General features: G+C 40.8%; 1 protein-coding gene across 1 annotated transcript in view; it reads left to right on the top strand.

The window, feature by feature from the left end:
• LOC137901712 (CD166 antigen homolog) overlaps positions 1–24,487 on the top strand; it is a 34,734-nt gene that overhangs the window by 3,894 nt on the left and 6,353 nt on the right. The window contains exons 2-11 of the mRNA XM_068745757.1: positions 20,087–20,193; positions 20,355–20,571; positions 20,712–20,776; positions 21,149–21,236; positions 21,778–21,951; positions 22,826–22,950; positions 23,089–23,221; positions 23,353–23,471; positions 23,550–23,676; positions 24,236–24,357. Of these exons, the coding sequence (XP_068601858.1) occupies positions 20,087–20,193; positions 20,355–20,571; positions 20,712–20,776; positions 21,149–21,236; positions 21,778–21,951; positions 22,826–22,950; positions 23,089–23,221; positions 23,353–23,471; positions 23,550–23,676; positions 24,236–24,357 (1,277 nt within the window). The remainder of the gene's footprint in view (positions 1–20,086; positions 20,194–20,354; positions 20,572–20,711; positions 20,777–21,148; positions 21,237–21,777; positions 21,952–22,825; positions 22,951–23,088; positions 23,222–23,352; positions 23,472–23,549; positions 23,677–24,235; positions 24,358–24,487) is intronic.

Raw genomic sequence — 24,487 nt, 5'->3', positions numbered from 1 at the left:
ACACACACACACACACACACACACACACGCACACACGTGTTTCCCGCCCAGCAGGACATTGAACAGGTGGAACAGTGTTTGCTTTTAAGGCTGTGCTTCTTTATTATTATTCCTGTTTGTGCAGGAATAATAATTGTGTTGTGCAGTTGCTGAAGGGAAAGTTGTTTGTTCCCATCACTTGTTCCCTCCTTATTCATTTTATTCCAACTTGTAGTAGCTTGTTGCTTGCTTATAGCCGCAGGGCTGTCTTTATTTGTGCCAAAATCTCAGCACCAAACCAAAATACAATGTAGATGAGGTGGCGGTGAACATGAACACGAACATGCCGAGTTTCCTACATGTCAGAGAGGCAATATGCCCTCAGCCGGACTCGGCGAGGTGGGAGACGTACGAGTGGCTTCGGCTTTAAGAAAACGAAAGGCCTTGTGTGGCAAAAGTCATCTCGGGCAGGCGATGACTTCCTTTGTTGTGCGTTTTACAGTCGAACAGCAGCAAGTGAACCTTGCACTTACACTTTTGTGATTGACTTGACCCATTTTCTTTTTTTTTTCTTAAGCCAAGTGTGGGATATATTCCGTTTTTACAATCGCAGCTGGCTTTGCCTCGTGAGCTGTCCCGCGTTTGATGGTAATTTCAGGTTAGGTAGCGAAAGAATGGAATCATTGAACACCATTAGCGTTTTACACTTTCACGATTATACTTACTGTATGTGAGAACAATTTAAATTTAGACTAATTGATATAATGTTTCACCAAACAAATGAATATCCCAGCTAACCCTAACCCTTTGTCATTTTCTTACTTTCTCCACTTTGCGTCTTCCCCGGTTTTCCAAAGTAATGTTGTTATTCCAGTCGAGGGACGACAATTCTATTGTTTCGGTCACGAACAAAGGTTTAACAACAGGAGGGAGATGACTGCGCCACGCACGAGTGTTTCTTTACGCAGGAATGCCCCCATTGAAATGCATGAAGCTAGCCTTGGTTTTGGTGAAAGACCAAACAGTGCTCTGAAAACCGGGCAGTCCCTTGTTTGAGGGACCAAGAAAAGTCAGGCCGTCCGTCTTTTGTCATTGACGCAGCCCCCCCCCCCCCCCCCCCCCAGCTTTTACTGGATTCCTGTGGACTCCAGCAGACTGCATTGTGAGGCTGGCTCTTTCTTAAAACAAATGAGTGTATGATAGCGACTTCTTGCTCCCGCTCCTTTCTTTGTCATTAATATGTAGTAGCACACACCCCTCTGAGCGTGCACAGCGGAGCTGCAGCCTGTCCCCGCACTTAACATGTGCATCCTGACTGGGGCGGGGGGGTGGGGCATCTCTCCTCCATATGAAAAGCCTGTGACCACACCCAGGTTTAACAGGGCCTGGATCTTTGTTCAGATTCAGGATTCATTAACTGTGATGGTAATCATTTGTCCTCAGAGGACATTTAAGGCATGGAATGATTGGGTACGTATGTATGCAAAGCCAGAGTGTGGGTTCTTTTTTTTTGTTCTTTGCAAATTGCATTAAGTAACTTCTTATTTGATTATGTGTTATAGTTTCAGCAAAGCAATCAGCACCGTGGGCTCCGGCAGAAGGACAATTTTGAAGTAAAGATTTATGCCAGCAATCCCATGAAGCCCAGACAGGAGGCTGCTTTTGCATGAAACCTGTATTCTGACTTTATTTAAGGATGAGGGGGAAGTCATTTGGGTTTGACCCAGCCTTTGTGCAGAAGGTGAAACATTCATGTCCAGCTCCGGGCCAACTTATAAAATGACAAGGAGGTTTGTCTTCCTATTCCTTTCTGAAGCAGCCTCTGTTAAGTCCAAAGCTCTTTTGCAATACTGAGCAGCCTTCTTGCTCTATTCACTCGGGCGCTGTTTAGCAATTTTTTTTTTTATTCATGAAAAATTACACAAATCTCCATTGCGTCTTGCCTTTGAGACTCAACAGAATGGCCTTGTGTCTGCATATGACCTCAGTATTCACATTCTTGTCATCTGAAAAGCTGCTTCTTTGTGTTCCACTGATGCCCACTATCCTTCTCCCTTAGACTGCAGTAGAGAGTCTGCATTGCCCGAAGCGATCTTTGATTAGACGCTGCTTCAGTTGAACTTGCAGGAGACAGGAGTCCTCATTCACGGAGAAACTCTTACACAGGAGCTCCCAGGAGTGCACATCTGTCTTTGGAATTAAAAGCCTGTTATTCTCAGATAGAAAATTAAATGTTAGGCCCATCTCTGTGGGTCATCAAATGATCTAGGGGGGGGGGGGGAAACCCTTGCAGAGGTGTCAGATGTTTTTTCATATGGTGGCTTGTACTCTGAGGGTGTTTGTCTTTTACTGGGTGTTAACTTTTTTTTATTTCTGTCAGCAAAGACGACACTCTCTCGATAAATATGTGCAAACATGCAAATATTGAGAGATAGCTCTATAAATAAAAAGAAATCCACATGTAAGAGCACAAATAAGTGCGTAAAAACCTACCCATCAGTCTGGGTAGGCTTTATCATCTGAATATCACATCTTCATATTGTTCAAAAAGAGAGATAATTGATTAATATATTTTGGAATTGGGTCAATATTTTAAAAGATTTACTTAACCTGAGCCACACACACACACACACGCACATACACAAAGAAAGGTATTGGGTGAACAGATAGCTCGCTAAAGGTTAAAAAGCAGAATGTTCCAAAGATCAACTGATGAAATATTAAAAGTGAACAGATGAAAACAGTTTCAAAAGGTAATGGATAATCATTATCACCGACCTCTTCATGCAGTCATTTAAATGCAGCACAGATGAACTGTGTGAGTAATAATTTTAACGTGCAGCCGGTACTTAAGATGGTCTGGCTTGTCATGCAGTGTTAGACGCAGAAAACCACGAGGAGTAGAATATACTCCTCTTTAATTCTATGCGTATAGATTAATAAATGTTATAATTATTTATCTGTGCCAGGAGGGCTAAACTAAAAAATACCCCCCCACACACACACAAACACAACTCTCCTTTTTGGAAGGAAAGACATTTTGCTATCCCATCAACAATCCTTTGCCCTCAATGATAAAGTGATTATGAGCACAGATGTATTCTGTATATTCTGAATGTCTTGTTCCAAGCATCAGCTGCAGTAGAGCCGGCTTTCTATTCAAAGAAGTCAAGTCGAGGCTCTTTACATGGTAATTAACCCGCTAGTGTTGTGTGGGTTTTTTAAGATGTTTTAAGATAAGGCGCACTGATAAATATTCAGGTCTTTTATTGCCAGATTATATGGGGAAGGTGAAGAGATGCTTGTCTGGTAATTAAATGCAAGATTTAATATTTTTTCAATGGGACATCTTCAGAGATGAAGTGGCCTCCCATTCCTGAGGTAAATCTCCAATCACATCCCACTGGTGTGATGTAACAATAACTTCTGAACAAAAAAGGCGATTTTCGACTCTATTCTTGCTGGACTGCAGAGTGACGGCAGGAAAACGCAGTAATGTTTAATACGAAACTCACAAGCAGCCCTTGTCATATAAAAGTGACTCTAAAGAGTCACTCCAGAGTGAGGGCGCTGTTAAATTAACTTTCTATTGTTTCATCTTTACCCAACGCCGTCTCCATAATCCATTATGCTACTATTCATGCTTCCCTCTCTGCAAGAGGATACAGAGAAAATGACACATCATTTCCTCTTATAATGATAATGATTTCTTTTTAATGTGCAGGGTCACACGGCTGAGTATTTGACACTGAATTATAAAAGCCTGGGTTTTTGTTTTTTCCTCTCTTTTCTTTTGCGAATTTGTGGTGAAGCAGATTTTCTGCTGTTTTCCAAGGAAATATCTGGATTACCTACCTTCTTGTTGTGGGCTTGTCTCATCATGGCACCTGTAAACTAACCCAGGATCACAGCACATACGCAACTACAGTATTACCCCCCCCCACTAGGTCTCCAGTAATTGCACGGCTTTGTTACATTTATGCACATTGACTTTATGTTCGTCAAAATGCTGAACCCCAGTTTGCACTGCAACGGCTGACCACTACTTCCCAAGGATGGGTCAGTGGGGGAAAGAACTTCCCTCTGTGGGATAAATAAAGTATCTAAAACACACACCAAAAAAGAAATGGATAGGTTATAGTTTTGACCTCGTGATAACACTGGTGGAATTATCAAGAGATCACTTTAGTCACCAGCCTCCATCCATCCAGTATTATCAGCAACGCACTAAGTGAAGTTGTCTGCTTTTCATCCTGCTTATCTAACCTCGCACAACATATCAGCATGAGATAGCAGTATTTGGGAGATAGAGGATGGTGGACATGGTGTAGAAAATAGTATTTAAAGTAGCATTTATATGAAGCATTCGGATATCATCGCCGACGTTCGCTCCCGCTCCTCTACAGTCACTCAAATCTGGGAAAATCTTCCCGTCTCTTACGAGAAATTATAGCAACAGACCGAAATAAAAACAGACACCAACAAGGATGTATTTCCTTACATCATCAAGCACGATGGAAGTAAACTTCAAATACTGCCTCGCATTTGTTGCGGGAGTCATGGATACAGCAGAATGCAGAACGCGGTCGTGTCTGTGCTCACGACGTTATCCAGAGACGCTCACAGCTCGGCGATAAGCTTGTCCTGCATTCCTACGTCAGCGTCCCACTGGCATGACGTCTGGGGAGTCTCAACTCGGAGGGGACAGCGTCAGAGTCCTTTTACCTGCACCAAGATGTAACTTTGTCCTCTCTAGACCTTCACATCTTTTGCAGGTGACATGTTATTTATGCCTCGCCGTTCTCATCACAAAGTTAATCCATCTAAGTGGTGAAAAAAAAAAAAAGATATCATAAATATGTCAGTGACATCACTCATCGAGTTATTTCCCCGACTATCATGGGAGTTATCTCTCTCTCTTTGAATATCCCGGCGCTGTCTGGAAGGGAAATATTCCACGCTTCCCAGTAAGTATCCGGACACGATCGCAATGATAGGGCGATGATAAAGAGGAAGATAGTGGTGTATGATATTATTAACACTAAAATATCCCATTACTCCCTAGATTCGGGAGTGATATTTTCAATTTGGCAACAAATGTCCTCCATCTAATAATGTATGGAGGAAGGACGCTTTAATCCATGCATGTATTTATCATCCATAACCACAGACAAAGTGAGGAGGAAGCGGGAGACAGGAAAGTGCTCTGTCCATTTCTCTGTTTCATACTCAAGAACAGTTTAGTAAATTATTTTTCCTCTGAAAAATGTGAACATACATCAGTGAACTACTGAAGTGGTGTGTTTGTCTCTTTAGGAGGGAGTTCCATTGCTTTCACTTTTGCTGTTTCTGTGGTAACGAGTTGGACTTTGGCTCATTCTGCTGGTTGGCTTTGTTTCCATTGTAAAGCTCAGATACTATTGAATATGTTTTCACGAAACTTTCTGCAGAAAAAAAACACTGAAGATGTGCTGTTTATTGTTGATGTTGGACAATTTATTTATTTATGTATTTATTTATATGTCATTGAACTGTGGTTACAGTTTGATTTAGGCCTCATTCTGTGAGTGCTTTTCTTTTTCAAATGAGAGTCTCCAATTTGTAGCGAGAACACCGTTCAATGTTTTATTGACACAAATCTGCCATTTAATAGAGAGGTGCCTGTTGACATTTTGGGATTTTGGCACGTTGCATTTTTTTCCAAAAATGCATTTAATATATTTACCAAGAATTATCTATTTATTAATTACAATTTCAATATTTTTTATTTCCTATAGGCATAGTGTTAAAAGTATAAAGACAATGTCATTCATTCATTCCAAAAATGTAGAATATAACACCTCTCAAGACTAAGCTGCAGTTTTTTACTGATAAAGTTAAGATACCCTAAATCACAACAAAGGTTCTTCCAGCGGGTTTTTGTTCCGTCTCAGTCTTTCTTTCCGGGTCATTCAGGAGACCCTTAGCCTCAAGCTCCTGTCTTTTTTTCTGACCCACAGCAGAAGCAGCTCATTGTTCCAGAGGACTTCTTTGTGAACAGTGTTGACTCACTTTGCTTGAAGGGGGGTAGCCTTGGTATAACATTCCCTTGGAGACCTAACTAACCCAACTCCTGATTTCTTCAGGCCACACTGGATATTTTTAGAGGTTGCTGTTATCTTGCTATCAGGGGTAGAGGCGGAGCCGGTGGGTTTTTCTTGTATTGACACGTTTTGTTTGAAGTGAGGTGTTCCCACCAACAGTCAGATGTGTGTGGCTCCTCCTACTCTTGTTCTGGATGCACAATGTGGGCGGTTTAATATGTGGAACACCTGAGTGAACAGCTAAAAGCATTTACCTTGATGTATGTCTTCTCCTTGTGTCACGATGGGATTTTTTTTTTTTTCTTTTTTTTAACAGCCACTGCTAATGAAATTGTTATCCCTGAAATGACCTGTGAACCCCATAACAGCGGTGATGTTCTAAATGTCACAGACAGAGCTGTGGGCTCATTTCACCAAAGCAAAAGAGGAAGATTGGGTTTGATGTGTCTGTGAAAAAAAAGAGAAGAGATAAATTGTCTTTTTCAGATTATTTCACAGGAGCAAACACTTTTCATCTTATAAGAGCGCACACAAATCCATCATGCACGTAAACCACCTGACTCCATGGAAGTTCACACTAGCAAAACCTTTCGTGTCAGCGGTTATCCCATCAAGTAAATCTGAATGTCCTGCAGCCACGGGAAGACACCGCATGTTGGTCTCTAGCCTATCACGATGCTCCATCAAAGCAGCAAAGCAGACATTAGTCCCTGGGTATTACATGCGAACCCACACAGCTCTGATGGGCAAGCAGGTACATAATCCTTTGTGTTATCTGCATTCCATGTATTCCTCCCACAGCTCTCTGCTCTCTTTAGCCAGCAGCAGCTTTAGGGACCCCCCCCCACCCCATCTCCTCCTACCCCGCACTCCCCCAAAAGCACGGAGCTTAAACCGGACACAATTTGAAACTGTCATGCATTCTTAATACCAACCAGCGCATTTGACTTATTGGAATGGGGCGCGCTGCTTGCACCGTTTCAGAGTGAAGGGTTGGAAGGTCAGGCCTCTCGTTATACGAGTGAAGTACAACGCGCACGACTCCGCTCAGCTAATGTGAAAGTATCAGCAATTATTACGGCTGAATGCGACGCAAGCCATCTGCTGAACAAATGAAAGTATCTGGCTGTTAATATTTTGGGTTTTTTACGGCATAAGGGGGGGGGCATGCATCATTGATATAGCAAAGAGGGTGCTCTGCGTTCATTTCAGGCTATAATAAATCTATTGCACATTTTCCCATTCATCAACAATTTCGCATTGGGAAAATATTAGTCCTCATGCCGAACCTAATGAAGCACTTAAAGGTTAATAAGCGGATGCATTCTGGTGATGGCTTGTGGGCTGATTCATCGCTGTCTGTCTCCACTTCTCTGGTAACGGCGAGATGGGAATTTATTTCCACCTCTGTTGTGTAGAAAAGTCTCAAATTGCCATCAGCTCCACCGTGTTCCGGCTGATTTTATTTGTATCCCCCAGGCAATATACCTACAACTATACAACTACTTAAACAAAACTGCCCCCCCTAGGAGCAATGAGCTGCAGATGTTCAAAGAAATTCTTACGAGGGAGGGAAATGGGGGCAGGAGTTGTTGGGTGGGGGGCTACAGGAAAGGATGTGCTTGTGTTACAGACAAACATGAACAAGAAGCTGATTGCACTTAAATAAATAGTTTATTTAAAAAAAAGAAGTCATGTTCTGACAATCCACAGAAACATAAGATGAATAAAATAATTGCAAAATCTCTTTTTTCATTCAACTAATTATTTTCTGAAACCATATATAATTGACAATGTGTCCATTTGTGGCGAATAAATGTCAGTTTGCAGTTCGATGCCAAGAGAAAAGAGACTTGGAAGTTGGAGCACATGCCGTGTTTGAGATTACTGCTCAATAGATCAATGACAAACAGTGAATTGATTCTGAAAATCATTGACCATCTCCATTTTAATTGTCTGACCATTAATTGTTTTGTTTATTGAGTCATTGTTCCAGCCGGCATTGACATAAATGCCAAAGACAACATTTGGCTAATGATCAAATTGATTGGACATGATGTCCAATCAATAATCCAGAGAGCAGACACTTAGAACCTAGAAGTCATCCCTTCTCTATGGCACATGACTCTGTTGCTTTAGGCAAGAAAGGCTGTCAGGTTTATTGCTTGTATGCAAAAACAACAACAACAACAACAACCAATCAGATGTGATGCCTCGCTCTAGAAGAGACCCGGTGAAGCAATGAGCACTTTGATGTCAGGGAGGTCGTTCGGAGTGCGTTCGGAATATTCCAAATCAGCCTGTTATTAGTTCTGGTTGAATAAGTGTGACGAAAGTGTTGTAACAACCTGAGGATTCATTTATTGCTCTTTGATTTATGGATATCAGTTCAAACTCTTCAGTCATTCAAAGGCCACATCAGTGAGAAACATTACTCACTGTTAGAGGCGTCATGTGGAGTATCGCACCATCTGCTGCACCTCTTTAACTCTTACATTTATTTTATAAGGCTGTAAACATTTATTATGTTGTCAGCTCCAGAGTCCTTTTAAGCCTTAATTGGGCGATTATGCTTCCCTGCGATTGCTAGAGGAAACAAGTGTAAGATTTTAATTACATAGGCTGAAAACAGTGTTTCCAAACAGCATGTTCTACACTCAGAGGAACGACCTGCATTTATCAGCGCCACAAAACCCCCCAATCCCTGAAGGAACACTTGGCAATCAAAGGATCAGATAGCCGTTATCTGTCAGAGACCCATCTGAAATGTGAGTCGCGTTCTAAATCCAGAGAATACGCACAATGAGGGCGAATCAGAGCTGCGGGGGGTGTTTCCAGGGCACGTTTTGCCTTCCATGCGCCCATTCCAAAATATTAAATGCATCATGTATGTCGTTCCCATTTTGGGCTGCGTCTGTGCCTGGACTGCTCAATTGGAAAAAGGCGTATTTTGACAAATATACGGTCAACGATCCTAAAAGAACAAAGTAGAAGACAGTTCCTTGCTGCTCACAAGATGCCTGAGCCACAAGACTCCAGAATTACCTTTAACATCACGTGCAAAATCTCATTATGTTCTCTTCAAATTGCCGGAAGGACATCTCCTAAACTCATAGCTAAACAATATAAATGAGCATAAGGCTCAACAGGTATGAAAAGTCTTTGACTTCGGCTTTAAGCGTCCCTCTAATCCTTAATTAAAGGTGATTTTATTTTGGCTGTGGATGCAAACTCTTCACCAAGCTTTGGAAAAAGGACATATTCATTGACTGTACTCATTAAAGAAATGTTCTGTATTAAAAGGTCATCGCTTTTACATAACTACGGATAACTGAATGGTTTATAACGTGGAGGGAATTTTTAAGAGGGCTTAGCCACAGCTCTCCACAAAAAAATATTTTTTTTGTTATGTCTTTTATTTTATGTTTTTTAATTGAAAGAAGTATTTACTAATTAACTGGCATCCAGTTACTGCTTGAAGGTAACTAAAAGATTATGATTTGAATGGTATGTTTCTTCCATAGAGTTCAGTGTTTTTGATAAATCATTATAGTTTACTAATTAATGGTGATACTGAAGGTCACAGCCTTTTTTTTTTTACAAAGCATGTCCATTTTCAGTGGTGTTTCTATTAATAAAATTGTTCAACAGGTGTTTTGTGATCATTTGCACATTCACCCTAATTAAAATAAGTTCTATCAGCGTAGAGCAGGGGCGGGCAATTATTTTTTCCGTCGGGCCACATGAGAAACAGAAAATATTCTGGAGGGCCGGGCCAAAAGGCTGAACTCAATTCTGTATAATATTAATTGTATTTCTTTATAGAAAAGCAGTAAATAACATTGTTTTGACAAGCTTGTAAGAATGTTATAATTAAGCAATGAAAAATTGAGGTTGCCAACACAACATTTTTTATTTATTCAATTAATTTTTTCCAAACAATGGTAAAATAAATGTGAATGTTTTACCATTTGTGACTCATATTAGTGAACATTTTTACTCGCATTCACTCTAAAACACATTTTGAGTTTAATATACTGTTGGAAAGTTGTGTGAAGGTACACAGGTATCACAGATACATCATTTTGAACTGTCACTGAATACAGTTTTACAGTCAGAGTCAACCAAAGGGCTGTATGCGGCCCTGGGGCCGTTCAATGCCCAGGTCTGGTGTAGAGGGTTTTAATTCGACAATGCCCAGCTTTTCCATTTAAATAGCTAAAAATAATTGTATGATAGTTCTAACTATTTTTATGAAATAGGAATATGAAGAAGCACATTTCTTTGCATTGATGAAGTTTTTGGAAGTATTGCCTGGGAAAGAGGGTCATAGCTCTCAATAGTCACTCTCACTGACAGGGAATTTAAAAATCTATCTTTATCATTCATAACTCAGAGACTCCGGTGTTGTATCAGCGGCAACAGAAAAATGAAGCCACAGCCAAAATATTAAGTACCAAATTGCATTAGGAAGGGCTGATAGATAAGTAGGAAGTGGTGTGGCTACGCTTTGTTAATGGCCTAATCTTTCCTTTAATGGCATGTCACTAATGCAAGTCCTTGGTGGACATTCAGTCAGGACTATGAGTTCTACCATGATTGGCCTCTGAGTCTACCCACAGGCATCATAGAACCACTTCTCCCATGGCCTTTGTCCATCGAATACATAATTCACGAAGTAATGAACGAGATTTCTAAGTGCACTTACCAGCAGATCACTTCGGCAGGATGCAGTCTTAAGAGCAGTCCTGTCCCCATGCAGCTCATCTACTGATGCAATTTATGACATTTGGAGAGAGGTTTTTTTTACGGGTGCTTATGTGGTCGACTGCGTAGAGAAGAACATTTCAAAGACTAATGGTTATCCCACAAGATCAATTTCTTGCAAGCCTTATGGCGAGTCATTTAGCGCGATAATCACCCTTCTTGTAATGTGCTTTTATCTTTCCCATCTGTCTCACCCAGGGAGAAATGTCACAAAATGACTCTGCCAATAATAAGACATATACAAAACACAAGGCTGTTGGGGTTTTTTTTAATCACAGATGTTCCGTTTAAAAAAAAAAGTATTTCTTCTCTCGGTGCAGTTATTCACAGTCTTCAGCCTCATGGTTGCATTTATTTGACCTGAATGGGGGAAAAATAGACTGCACTCACATAGGGCGTTTCTAGAGTGAAAGTACTTTACAGTACAAGCAATTATTTACCCATACACACACACATTAATACACTGATCGTCACACAATCACACAAACAATCAGAAAATAGAGCAGCACTGGGGGGAGATTGGGGTTTATTATCATGGTCAAGGAATGTTCACCTGAACTGCAGCTTGTCATTCATGTCAAGACCAACAAAAACCTTTTCCAATTATGTTTTATTTTGTTGTTGTTGTTGTTGTTGAATCGCAGCAGCACGTCTTGAGCTGAATCAGAGTTGAATTTTTCTATTTTGATAGTGCTGTCAGCATCTTCAGAGCATGACGGTAATGTAAAGAAACTCAAACACCATTTATTAAAAAAAATACTTGACAGTTGTTCCCTTTTAAAATCTCTATTCAAACACAACTCTATAATCAAACAGAAAAATGCAAGAAAGTCTTGAAAGCGTCGCAGTGCTCTCATTATTCTGTAGATGCTTACGTTATCTCATTATCCTGCTTCAAAGCTTGAATGTCAGCCAGTTGAAGAAGAAATTTGGACTGAATTTATATTCTGTGTATTGTTGAGCATATGTTAGTGCTAATGGGACACGGGTTTGTCTGTCTACATGGCAATCTAAAGTCTATTTTGCTGTTCGCCCCTGTCAGGCAGTGCATCAAGTGCAGTCGTAACATTTTGAAATATTTCTACTATTGAAATAAAATGGAAAACTTCACCATTCAAAGCATCCTAGTAAGATCTACATTTTGGATTGCCAGTTAATCACAGCACTTCAACGGTCTGAGAACCAGCGCAGACAGTAAAATGAGAAGTAGGTCTGATGCTGCCGCTAACAAACCCGAATGCAATGCCAGCATGATCCTGTCTGGAGCTTTGGAGCAGGGCTGACTTCTTCCAGTGGGTATTCTTTTTCCATTTACATGAATAACCCTCGGCCGACTCAGTGTTTGCACCTGTTCCTTTGGGATTTTCAGGTACTCTGGGAATTGCAGGAACTCACACAAGCAGACGCAAACAAGAAAATAATGTAACGCATGTTCTGCAAATAATAAGTCACCACCCATTTGAATCAGAATCAGAATCAGAAGGTGTTTATTGCCATTGTCAGTGAGGGTTCACAGACTAGGAATCTTTCTCGGTGAAGTCGTGCTGCATGTAACAGTCATGACAAAATACAAAAAACATACAAGTACAGACACATCACAAAACAGCAGCAGCAGGAGTGGACACGCAGATGTGTATTAGCAGCAGTAAAACTAGTGTAATCACGCAGTGCAAATAGAACAGTGCACGTTATCAGTTATGAATCCACCAAAGTCAAATACAGAACTCTCTCATGTGAAAAAGACACATTTGAGCTACCTTGTTCAAAAGATTGTTTCTATTGGTCAAAGTTTGCAAGCGAATAAAAAATAAAAATGTAACTCCTTCATTTTTAATCTTTTGGCATGAAAGGTTTTTCTTTTTTTTTATATGACATTTCTTAAGCAATCCAGCCATTCATTCTGTGGCTTTAAATTCTGAAAGGCAAACTAAGTATTTTCCTCCTCCCTGAGCCCTTTTCTTTCTTTGTCCTCTGGTCTCAATCCCTGATGAGAGGCGGAAGCAGCAACCTGATCCCTCAGTTGCAAGTCTGCACAGGTAGCGAACTCTCCTCAGGACAATCCTGAATCCAAGGAAAATGGAGCCCGCACTTCCAGGCACATGGCGACAATGTCGTCGTCCCCCCCGGACAGGTGGGACTGTAGGCAATGCATTAGCCCTGTTCCCACCTGCTGTTGTCTGCAGGTGTCTATTGACCACACACGAAGCAGCAAATGAACATCATTGTCTTCAGAGAAAGAACATATTTATATCTAGCTCGAGGGGGAGTGTAATGTTGGGCCATTCGTTTCTCTGGTATACTGAAGTATTAACAGCCCATCAATGGTTCTATTCAGCTCTGCCTTTGCATCCTTTTATTTTCCAACATGGTGAAATACGCATTAGATATTTTTTTGCCATGTTTTTTTGCAATTTTGTCATTGGGTATTTTGTTGGTCAGGCATGTACTCTATTGTTGTTCTGGTTGCAAAATTGCCTTAAAATGTTGCTGGGTGAAGGAGGAGAACCATTAAGCACAATAGCCTCAGACTAATAGTAGCGTGTGTGTGTGCTGCATAATTCCCCATTTGCTGTTCACCCTCCTCCTTAGCAGAACACAGGCTTGCTTTGCCCTGAAGTGACTAAAATGGCTCTGCTCAGCACAAGCTGTGAACATGCAAGAGGCTTTTTATTTACTTTCCATTTTACTTTGGCTACTCTCACTAACATCATAATCCAACAATTACTCTGCTTCCAACTTCTTTCACTGGGGGAATTATTATGTTTTTTGTCTTTTAAATGTAAGAATAAATTGAATAAGTTCTGAAAAGTCTGTGGACCAAACCAGACATTTGTGATCATTTCACAATTTATTTTTTGCAAAGCAACATTATACAACTAGACACCTCATAAATCTGGCACATTATTTCTTACAATTAAAAGCAATGGAATCAAAATGCTTTGGCTCAATATTATATGTAAACCTAACCCTTGGAAATTTGACTCACATCAGCATAATTTTTAGTTTTTCTAGTGCTGCATCAGCTCACCGCCATATTCTAATGGATTGGTCTTCTGTGTTGCACAGGCAACATAATCATAAGTGAGAATATAAATTGCTCTGTTGTTTTTGAAACGGGTCTCCTCTGATGTTTCTAATTGCATGGCTGCGTATCAATTTAGCATCATTCATTAACGTCAGAAAATACCAGACACGCTTTTCAGTGGAAAAAGTAATAAATCTGTTCAACTTGTACAATGCTGCTCATGGAACCTGCAGATAAAACTCCATAGAGGGTGAATCACAGATTAGACAGGCCAAGTTCAGCGGTATTGCAGATAAAGCCTATGGGGGGGACATTGTCAGAAAATGAAACCGTTGTCCCAAGTCATTATGTCCATAAATGGATCTCGTCAGCAGATTGGTTCTCTCTGAAAGGCCTTTATGCCTTTCTAAAGGTCAAAGAAATGCAGGCAAAAACATCCTCTTTGGTTTTAGGATTGATTTCCTTGCCTGAAACAAATGTCGTGATATAAAATACGCCTCTGAAAACCACCCAAAATGTAGACATCAATGCAGTTCATTTCATGTAATATTGCATTTTTCAGCCCCTCAGGACGGGAGCAAAAATCATATCTGCTGCTTACTTCTGCAAAACAGGTTAATAATATATGTCAACATCAGCACTATAGATGAAACAAGATTCAGCAACTATGTGGGTCTAAATAAATCACCGCAGTTAATTGTCAAGTAAAATTATGTTTATCGACAATGAAAATAATTGTTCGATACCAAGTTTGATGAAAATGTTTTGCGGTCACAAGAATTGTTTTAGGGAAATTGTCAGTAAAATGTTTATTATGCAGTAAAACAACCTACTGGTGGCACTAGAAGTAAATTTAGGGGGTTAGCCCAAGTGTTCATAATTTAACCCTTGGGGACCATGAATGTCAGTGCAAAACACAGGAGCCACTCCTCTAGCAAGGATAAAGAATTACACGCCCCCAAAAGTGAGAGAGGGTGATGTTCTAGAGACGCACTCTCCCACCATCCTTTCATTATAACACAGAAAACAAAGCTTACCTCCTTAACGCAACTTTCAAAAACAGAGAGCCATTCACTTGGACATTAGTATTTGTTTTTTGCTAGACAAGCTCTCTACAGCAAAAGTTGATGCCCTTAGTTTTACGCCATAAAAAACAATGACAAGCAATTACAGTGGGATGGAGGAAAAAAAAGCATAATTATAGAGCGCACAATGGTGACGTTTGGAACGATGCCTCCATGGAAAAGACGAGATGTGTGGTGGGAATATTGGTGCAAGTTCGCTGTCAGTTATCCATCAGTGGCATGATTACACCCCTTCCCTTGAGAAAGAGAGAGAGAGGATTCAAACTAGCTGGTCTGGAACACTTCCTCAGCATGAACTGATGGAACAGAATTCAAACACAGTCATGCAGTACACTTGTCATCATTAGTAAAGCATGAGCTGAGGGCCTATGCATAGTGAAAGCACAGCTCACACTTTACCAAGCGGCTCCGAGGAAGATTCGGGGATTGCGGTGACAGAGTGAGCTCTGCTTTCTTTCCAAATGATGCGCAACAAGCAAGGATTGAGAGATTGGGTTTATTCTTATTACTGAAATGCAGTATGGCTAATGAAAATCCAGAACTTGTTAAATTAGTCAGGAAAAGACGAGAATAGAAGCAGAGTGTCATGGACGGTTGGGCCCCCTGTGATTTCTGTCTTCTTAGGCGAGCACCATTCACTACAACAATCCATCCTTTCCTCAAGTATTATTGATCGAGGTGAAGCGATTCTGTCTGCCCTTCTCAGTGCTGAAGACGCTTCTGATGTGAGGCTGTTTGCCATCAAGTCTTTGCAGACGTGCCAGCGGGCTCTCTCTCTTTTCACTGCACAACTCTAATTTTCAGCATTTATTAAGTTTGGGCCTCTGTTTTCTTGTTGATGTTGCCTGCCGCTCTAAAATGTGCACAGGCACTCATGTGCACACAAACGGGGAGGGCATAAGGTAGCAAAAACAGGGATGGAGAGACTAGTGGGAGGAGGTAGCTGATTTCCCTGGAGAGTTCATATCTGAGCTGTTGTCACCTGTCTCTTCTGCGGGCTAGAAGTGCCTTAATCAGGAGCATTAAAGCATCTCCTGTGGTGCTGCCTCCTGTCTGCTGTCACTTGCATTTGCAAAAAAAAAAGAATTATGTCCAGTATGAGAACTCTGAAATTCACACTGTGCCTGGCATGCAAGAGATATTTTTGGGTAACAACACAGACGCAGCATGTATTTAACCCTGACATCCTGCAGGCCCAGAGCTCTCTTTGACAGCTTGAAAAGCTTTCTTGACATTGTTTCTTTAACTTTATACTGAATGACTTTAACTCGTTTTATGAAAATTGCTTATGAGCACAATTTCTTAATTAGACGTGTTTCAGCAGTTTTCTTCTTGAAGTCTCAGAAAGCTCCAGTAATGGTTTTTCACACATTCTCCATGATTGGTGTTGACAGTATATTTTACACACAAGTATTTCAACCAAACCCCAAATGACTATGCTTATATGTGTGTTAGTGGAAATCTATAGGGCTACAGTAATTGATTATTTTAATAATTGATTACTATATCAATTATTCTGATGATTAAACAATAGATGCTATAACATACTCGGTATTAAATTAAAAAAAATATATAAAATCAACTCGTAACGCCTCTTCCTGTAATTGATGGATGGATGATTTTTGTTTTTCTGATTTTGTTGAGTGGAGCAATGTTGCTGATGGAATTTCCCTCTGGGATTAATAAAGTATTCTGATTCTGATGGTGTTCTTGTGGGCTCGTCTTTTTTTAGTCTTTAAAAGTGCATGTGGTTGAAATAAAATAGAAAAACAGTTACTCAGAACTGAAACTGAGAGTTTTGATTCAGTGTTTCCTGCTGCAGAAAACAGATGCTAACGCATGCATGGACAGCTAGATGCTTTAGGTTTGGGCGCCGCTGCACTGTTTGTCAATGCAGACACTGGATTTCTTTCTCCATGACTTACCGGTACTTTGCAGTTCACCCTGTGACGCAGTACGAAACAGAGTGTGTAGTCGTCACGAGTTACACGGCGCCTTGAGGGCCGTGTATCTTGTCCGTGTACGGTTGTTTGAGTTACTTTCAGAAATGGATGTCAGAATAATTAAAAGCGGGTGGCTCTTTGATGTTCATTCAAAATTGAAAATGTATTACAATAACACTTTCTAACACATTCTATCATGAGACTCATTAAAACACTGAACATTCTATCAATAGAACATTCTTGTTGTTTTGGAGCCAGACAGACATCTGCGTCTGAAATGAAAATCAAATTACCGAAAGACACTCGGATCCATAATGAAAATAATTCACGCTGAGGATCTTCGGTAATGGAGCTTATTATATGAGGAATCATTTTAGCCTTATATGGTTTTTCAGTTTGTTCTAAAACCCCTTTTTTGATGTAATCCCATTTCAGTTCTTTGTATAAATTTGTAGAAATCTTTGTATAAATTTGAATAAATCTTAAGGACAAAAGAAAAGAAAATATGGGGGAAAAAACATGAAACATGAAACATGAAAGCAGAGCAACAAAGCACAAGAGCTAAATTACGGTACCTGCCACCACTGTCCGTTCGTTGCCCACTTATTATATAGTAGTGATAATTCCTTGCTTGCACTGTGTAGGTGTTTGTCAGTGTGAAGTCACTCTGTTCACCTACTTTTGTTGAAAAGGATTACCTTATCTCAGTAAGCAGCAGGGGCTTTGTCTTCTGTAACTCAACATGTGCGATTAGTTCTCATTGTTTAGCACTGCAAGCTGCAGCAGATCAAGCCTTTTCCTTAATACAGACCCTTTTAAAATTCATCCTACATAAATAATCAGAGATCCATTTGAATCTAAAATTTAAGGAGAATCATACGTGTGATAACCTTTCCTCCAGCATTGCAGTGTAACTGACTCTTAACAATAGTAGGTTGGGCAGCTCTCTCCCAGGAGACTTTTGAGGAAAACATACACGTGGGCCTGTCAAGGCTCTGAGTATAATTCTGATGTTTCTTTGACCGTCAGTGTATCCTGACACCCACGTGCCTAGTTGTATCGCATAATCTAGCTACTGACCTGACAGATTATTTTTGGCATCCTAAATAACACCAAAAATGACATGGAGCAGGAAATCGTTAGATTTGACACATATGCAAAGCCGGTCCTGAGGTCTTGCAGGGAGAGCTCATTAACCGCCTCCTCTTAATAGATTCTCAATCTCGTTTCCATTTCACTTCCCAGCCCAGCATGTGCAAATTTCCCCGCCTGGACCAGAAATGTTCATGTTGAGCTGAAGTCCGTTCAACCATGAGAGTCAGATTCATTAGAGCCATGTCAGAAAGACAAAACACTAGCGTGCGGGGTGACTACACGAGTGTGCTGTGCTTGCACCAGCAACGTGCACTCATTCCATTGCAGGTGGATCAAGCTGGTGCGCATTCAGTTGTCAAAATCTTCATGCATGCGAGATTGAAATGCAGGCACACGTTTAGAGCAAACATGCCTATTGCTGTGACTAAATGAAATAACTTGATCAAATGTTCAAATAAAGGAATATTCAGGAATAGAGGGATGCAGATTTGCAAATATAGGAAGTGGCATATTGCAAAAGGGGGTTGAGTCCGATCATTGCATGAAGTTTCTAAAAAAAAGCTTTTGTTGCTGGCTGTCACTGTAAAATGTCATCAAGCTTCATCTAAATGTAGAGATTGTATCTATTTGGGGGGGTCTTTCAAATAGCTTTTAATCGGTGCATCAGTTCTCACATCAGCAGCTGTGTCATCATCATCACAGATATTCTTTACGAATCCCTTTGTTTGCTGCTGCGTTTGTGTTGTTTTTTCAAATAGGAAAATAACCATTTTGCATGCCATCAGGAAATCAACAGTCACTGCAAGTCACTGCAATGACAGAAATAGACATTGCATTTATGTTTTAGAATAGTGCCAAAGAATAGTATGACAGTATGGGAAGTATCTTTTTTTTTTTGTCTGTTTAAATAGTGTCATCTGTCTTCTTGCGATGTCGGAGTATTCTTTTAAAGTCTGACCAGTGACAGCAGTGCAGGGCAGATATATCAGCAATGGCAATTGTAGGAAAGTACAGAAAAAGAAACAACAACTTAAAGAAAAAGGAAAGCAAAATGGGACACAACCTGTATAAAATCATAAAATGGCATTGCCTGGTCTTTGTCTTCATCCTGCTGGAATCGTTTCACTGCAGATTTTACCCCGTCGTTATGCCTCAGACTCGTTGATGTTCCAGAGCTGTCAGCTTAAAGAATGATTGACGGATGCCTGACGGTGAACTCACTCTGCTGAATGTCAGGAGGAGGTAAAAGCAGCAGTGCTATGGCAAACTGTGATTTTTAGAATACATTACAACTTTATGACCTTGTGTCAAGAGTCTGAATGTGAAAAATACATTAGCATAAGGAGGCTTAACATAGAAAACACAGGCCTTTATGCACTTCTAATCTTGTCTGCTTATCATTACATCACAAGCAACCCTCCACATGGGGTCCTTGTTGTTACTCTTCCCTGTCGTAGAGAAAAGTAACCATAGGAAAAGCATGTACCGCCATCCAAATAGGATTCAAATGAGTATCATGCACAAAGCAAATAAAATGTCCCAGCTTTGCTCCACTCTGAGAAATCCTTCAAACGTCTGATAAGTCAGTATGGAGAGTGTCGATTAAACTTTTATTGCAGTTTGCAATTGTAATCAACACAAACACACAATCATACACACACACACACACTGTAGTGCAGTGTAGTGTATGGTTGTGTGTAAACTTAGTCTTAGTTGTGTGAGCTCTGAAATGTGAATTTGAACAGCAGAAAACAGAGCGGTGCCTCATTCTCAGTCTGGCCATGGCAGCTTCTGCTTCCCCCGCGGCCCTCTGCCTCTAATCTCTCATCCTGGGCCATTGAGACACTTCTCCTGGCCCCTCCTCTCATCCTTCTCTCAAGCACTTTGTCTCCATGGCAATGTTCTGAACGAATGTTAGGCCAGGAAATGTTTTTTTTCCTTTTATTTTGATAAGAGAGCTGTGTCGAATTCAATATGAACAGGTTATTTTTTTTTTTGCCAGCTATTTAAGTGCTTCTGATTCAATTGGGTCAAACACGTACAGAGAGCAAGGACCTTGCACTCAGAATAACGGATGACAAAATGGCATGTTATGTGTCTTTTTTGCAGTCAGCGGTTTGGAGACTGTTATTGGCATGTATGGAGAAACGGTTGAGATCCCCTGCAAAAATGGAGCCATAGAAGCAGAGGATGTCCTGATGACCAAATGGAAATATGTAAGTCGCTGCAAATGTTAATATATATATATATTTTTTTTCAAAGTGCAGTCCATCTGACATCCATTTATCATGTCTGGACCACGCCCAGTCTGAGTATAGACAGTCTGTCCATCCGTGTGACAGAAATGAAACGTGTGTACGCTGCTATGGTTTTCCAGGACAAAGGAGAGGGCCGTTCAGGAGACCTGCTGGTCAAGCAGGGAGGCCAACCCTTCTCGGTCAGCGCCACGGACGAGTACAAGGGCCGCGTGAGCATGGCCTCGAACTTCAGCCTGCTGCTCTCTGCGGCCATGCTGGCCGATCAGCGCGCCTTCACTTGCATGATGGTGATTGGTGCAGACATCAGAGAAAACCCAGTTAATGTGGTGATCTACAGTGAGTAAAAGCTGCTACACAACTCAAACAGCATTATGTTATTGTTGTTGTTGTTGTTACTAGGTTTAACAATCATTAGTTAGCATTCACGAGCAAACTACTATCAGCTGTAGTGAACACGCGTTTTCTTTGTGTTCTAGAGAGACCCACAGATCTACGGATTACTGAGAACGTGGAGGAACTCGAGATTGGTAAATTTACTAAGGTGGGTTTTTACTGATATCTACTACAATATTGTATTAATCTATTATATGATGATAAATAATAATAAACCAGCAAATGAAATAATTCCCATGAGCTAAGCAAAGGACTCAGATACTGCAGTAATGATTGTGTTCTGCGGATTCTCAGGCACTAGAAGTTAAACACGCTCGTCTCGCTTGAGGCTGAAATGAAAGGATTTGAGGCTTTGAAATATTCTGTTCAGTTTCAGATTTTCAAAAAGAATTTCAAGGCAGATTTTTGATTTCTAAATTCCTGATATAGTGAATGTAGTTTTTCTCCTTAAGTGCAGCTTGTTGGTATTTATTTTTTTTCCCCCAAATGCTGATTGTTTTGTTTTTTGTTTGTTTTGCAGCTTGGAACTTGTTTTGCAAAAGATGCAAATCCAGCTGCAAATATCACATGGCTGAAGAACAACAAACCTCTGGTGGCCGATGGGAAAGGTAAGTGTTCTGTTCAACTGAAGTGAGTTCGTTTTGAAAAAATCCAAACTGACGTGGCTCTGAATGATGTCTCGCCAACCTGGTGAGACTCAGCAGTCCACCCGCACCGGAAAGACACAGGACTTAAAGATTTTTGTCAAACTGGAGAAACCATCTCTGAACAGAGGAGGAGGATTAAGACACTATCTATCAGCAACATACAATGCCCAAAATGTCCCCCAAATCCACAACCCCCCCCAGCCACACCTGGGTGCAGCTCAAGATAACAGCTCACCGAAGGATGGGGAGACAATGACCCTTCACCTTAGGCTTGTGACTTCTGATTAGTCGTATTGTCCTGGTGGTTTCGGTCCTTTCTTTGTTTTCAGCTCCAAAAGGATTCAGATATACTTTAGCTACTTTACAATAGCAGTGCTAGTTGTGTCTGTGTGGGAAACGCTCTCCCTGTGCTCGGTGATGAATTGTACTGGGCTCTCCAGTGGCCTGCATGCATGGGTTTGGTCATTACTTTGTTCGGTAAGTTGCTTCCGTTTCTGCCCAGGGATTTCCATTCAGGCCTCGGTGCAGGTAGACTCCGTTACGGGACTTTCGACTTCTTCTTCCTCGCTTGAGTACGTGGCAGAAAAGGAAGACACGGACTCCAATTTCACCTGCAGCACTCAACCCACTGTGGGTGCAGAGATGGTGTCCTCGCCAGCGACCTTCACTATCACCTGTGAGTCATCAAGCCCTCCCTAACAACAGTCTCTGGTCGCAGTTTCTAAATTGCACACATTGCTTTCTGCAGAAGAACTATTGTCAGAGCGGCTGCACAAAATGAATGACTGCGCCCTCTGTTTGTCTGTCCGGCTGTCTTTTGGTGTAATTATTATATTCAGGAGCTTAACACAAAAAAATAATCAATCGTTTTTTTTACTGGTCATAATGCAGACGTCTCACCCAAAGTGACAGTTTTTGATATTTTGGGGGTTCTTATTTTTATATTTACAAAATTATACTTACGGTAACTTGTATTGGATGGATGTAATCAGCCAAATTTCCGTGACTCTTGTGATACATGTAATACTGTGAATTCAAATGTGTTTTGTCATTTTAGAAAAATAATTTTGACATTTTCTGATCTGTTCAGAAAAAAAAATCTGTCAACACCCAATATGTAGAGATTCAATTCCAGACTAGAAATTCATTCATATCTATGTTCTATTAGAGAAAATTGCCCCATGATGCGCTGGCGACGCATTCGGGGTGTACCCCTACCTCTTGCCCATAGCAAGCTGGGATAGGCTCCAGCAACTCCAGTGAGCGGAAGAAAATGGATGGATGGATTTTAGACAAAATATTTTTTCATACATCGTGAACCACAACCTCACTTTTCTGCTTCGAGCTCAGACTGTTTGATTCAGTGGCTGAGAATGCAACCCTCTTCCTCTGCATTTTGAAGTTCGTCATTATTATTTCATACTGACACAGTCGGCCTCTGCAGTCCCTGCAGTGAGTTGCTGCTGGGGGGGGGGGGGGGGGACACACTCAACTAATGCACCTTAATGCTCATCCTCACGCTCCCGTTCTGGTTCCTAATTTCTGCACAGACTCCACAGAGAACATTGTCCTTCAGGTCAGTGCTCAGGAGCCGCTAGTAGAAGGAGACAATGTGACTCTGAAATGTTTGGCAGATGGTAACCCCGCCCCCACCAGCTTTAACTTCCACCTTAAGGTATTCACACTCCTCAGCATCACACAAAACACTTAGAAATTCCCATTTACTCATGGGGCTGAAAAATATTATTCTGCACCTCCTCAATAAGGCATCATAAACGAGTCAGACGGCTTTTTTTTTTCTTGCTCATTGGAGGGAGAGGTGGTGAAAGTGGAAAACGCAGATTTCTACACCATTACAAATGTGTCTCGGGACACCAGTGGTGAATACAAATGCTCGCTCATTGATGACCCGACGATGGAATCATCGAAGGACATCACTGTACAATGTAAGACATTCTGCAATTCAAGAAAGTTGGAATGGCGGTAGTTTTGAAACAACAGCATTTCTTCTTTTTCACCTGTAATCTCTTTTGCTATTCCTTGTTGTTCAGCAACGCTCTGCATCTTTGTTTTCCAGACCTAGATATGAGTTTAAGCCCCTCTGGAAAGGTCATTAAGAGTCTCGGTGAGACAAATAGCTTGGAGATAAATCTCCAGATTAATTCTTCTGCAAAGGCTACAATCTCATGGACAAAGGTAGGAGAGTAGACATAAAACAACTTAAGTCAAGTTGAGTCGTTTTAGTCACTTTATTCATTTTGCCATTTGTTTCAGGACAATATTAAACTTGAAAAGGAGCCCAAGTTTACCAAGTTGTCTTTTTCTGACTCTGGCCTCTACGAGTGTGACGTGACGATGGGTCTCCTCAGCAGAAAAGCTTTTTTTGAGCTGGTTGTTGAAGGTAAAGAAATTAAGCCTTAAAGGAAACTCTGACTCAGCATTCTTTTCTTGGCTGAGAGTTAAGAAGAAGAACAGTTTTAGAAGATTGATTCCACTCTCACAACTTAAGCAAATACAGATCTGAAGCCGATGAGCCTAAGGCTCGGCATATTCAACTGTCAAAAAAAAATCAATAAAATCCAAAAAGGTTCCATAAAGTGTGCATATTAAAGATTCATGGTAAGAGAGACCTTTTTTTTTTTACTTTTAACAGGGCTTTCTCCTGTCTATATGCTAAGCTAAGATAACGCACCAAATGTAGAGCTATTATGATGATGTGTAAGACAAACTTAGCTGAGTTGTGATACTCAGGTGTGTTTGATATTTTCCTACAACGTGATTGTTGCTCCATATTTCCCATATAGGCGTAAAACTTCTCTTACGACTCTCATTATGCTAGGAAATTGGGATATTTCCCAGAATACCATGCTGTTGGTTAAAAACTTTATCTTGCTTTGGGTTTGTTCATTGCAAAACTTCTTCTCATTCTCTCGTATCTGAAGCTTTCCGTCCTGTTGCAGGTGCTCCAGTTATCAAGCAGCTGTCCAAACAGCGTGGCGAGGACGGCCAACACAAAGTCTTGTATTGTGAGGCTGAAGGTTCTCCAAAGCCGGCTGTTTCCTGGAGCATTAACGGCACTTTGGTAGGCAGTGACTAGATTAACATCAGTTGTTACCATTCCTGAATACCGTATCAATAATGTATTTATAAATGAGCGTACATTTATTCATCATGATTGCAGAAATCCTTTACTGAGAAAATTCCCCACATTC

This window comes from Brachionichthys hirsutus, chromosome 11 (genome assembly GCF_040956055.1).
Source record: "Brachionichthys hirsutus isolate HB-005 chromosome 11, CSIRO-AGI_Bhir_v1, whole genome shotgun sequence".
NCBI classification, from domain to species: Eukaryota; Metazoa; Chordata; class Actinopteri; order Lophiiformes; family Brachionichthyidae; genus Brachionichthys; species Brachionichthys hirsutus.
The sequence above is the reverse complement of the archived record's forward strand: the minus strand, read 5'-3'. Positions and strand labels throughout refer to the sequence as shown.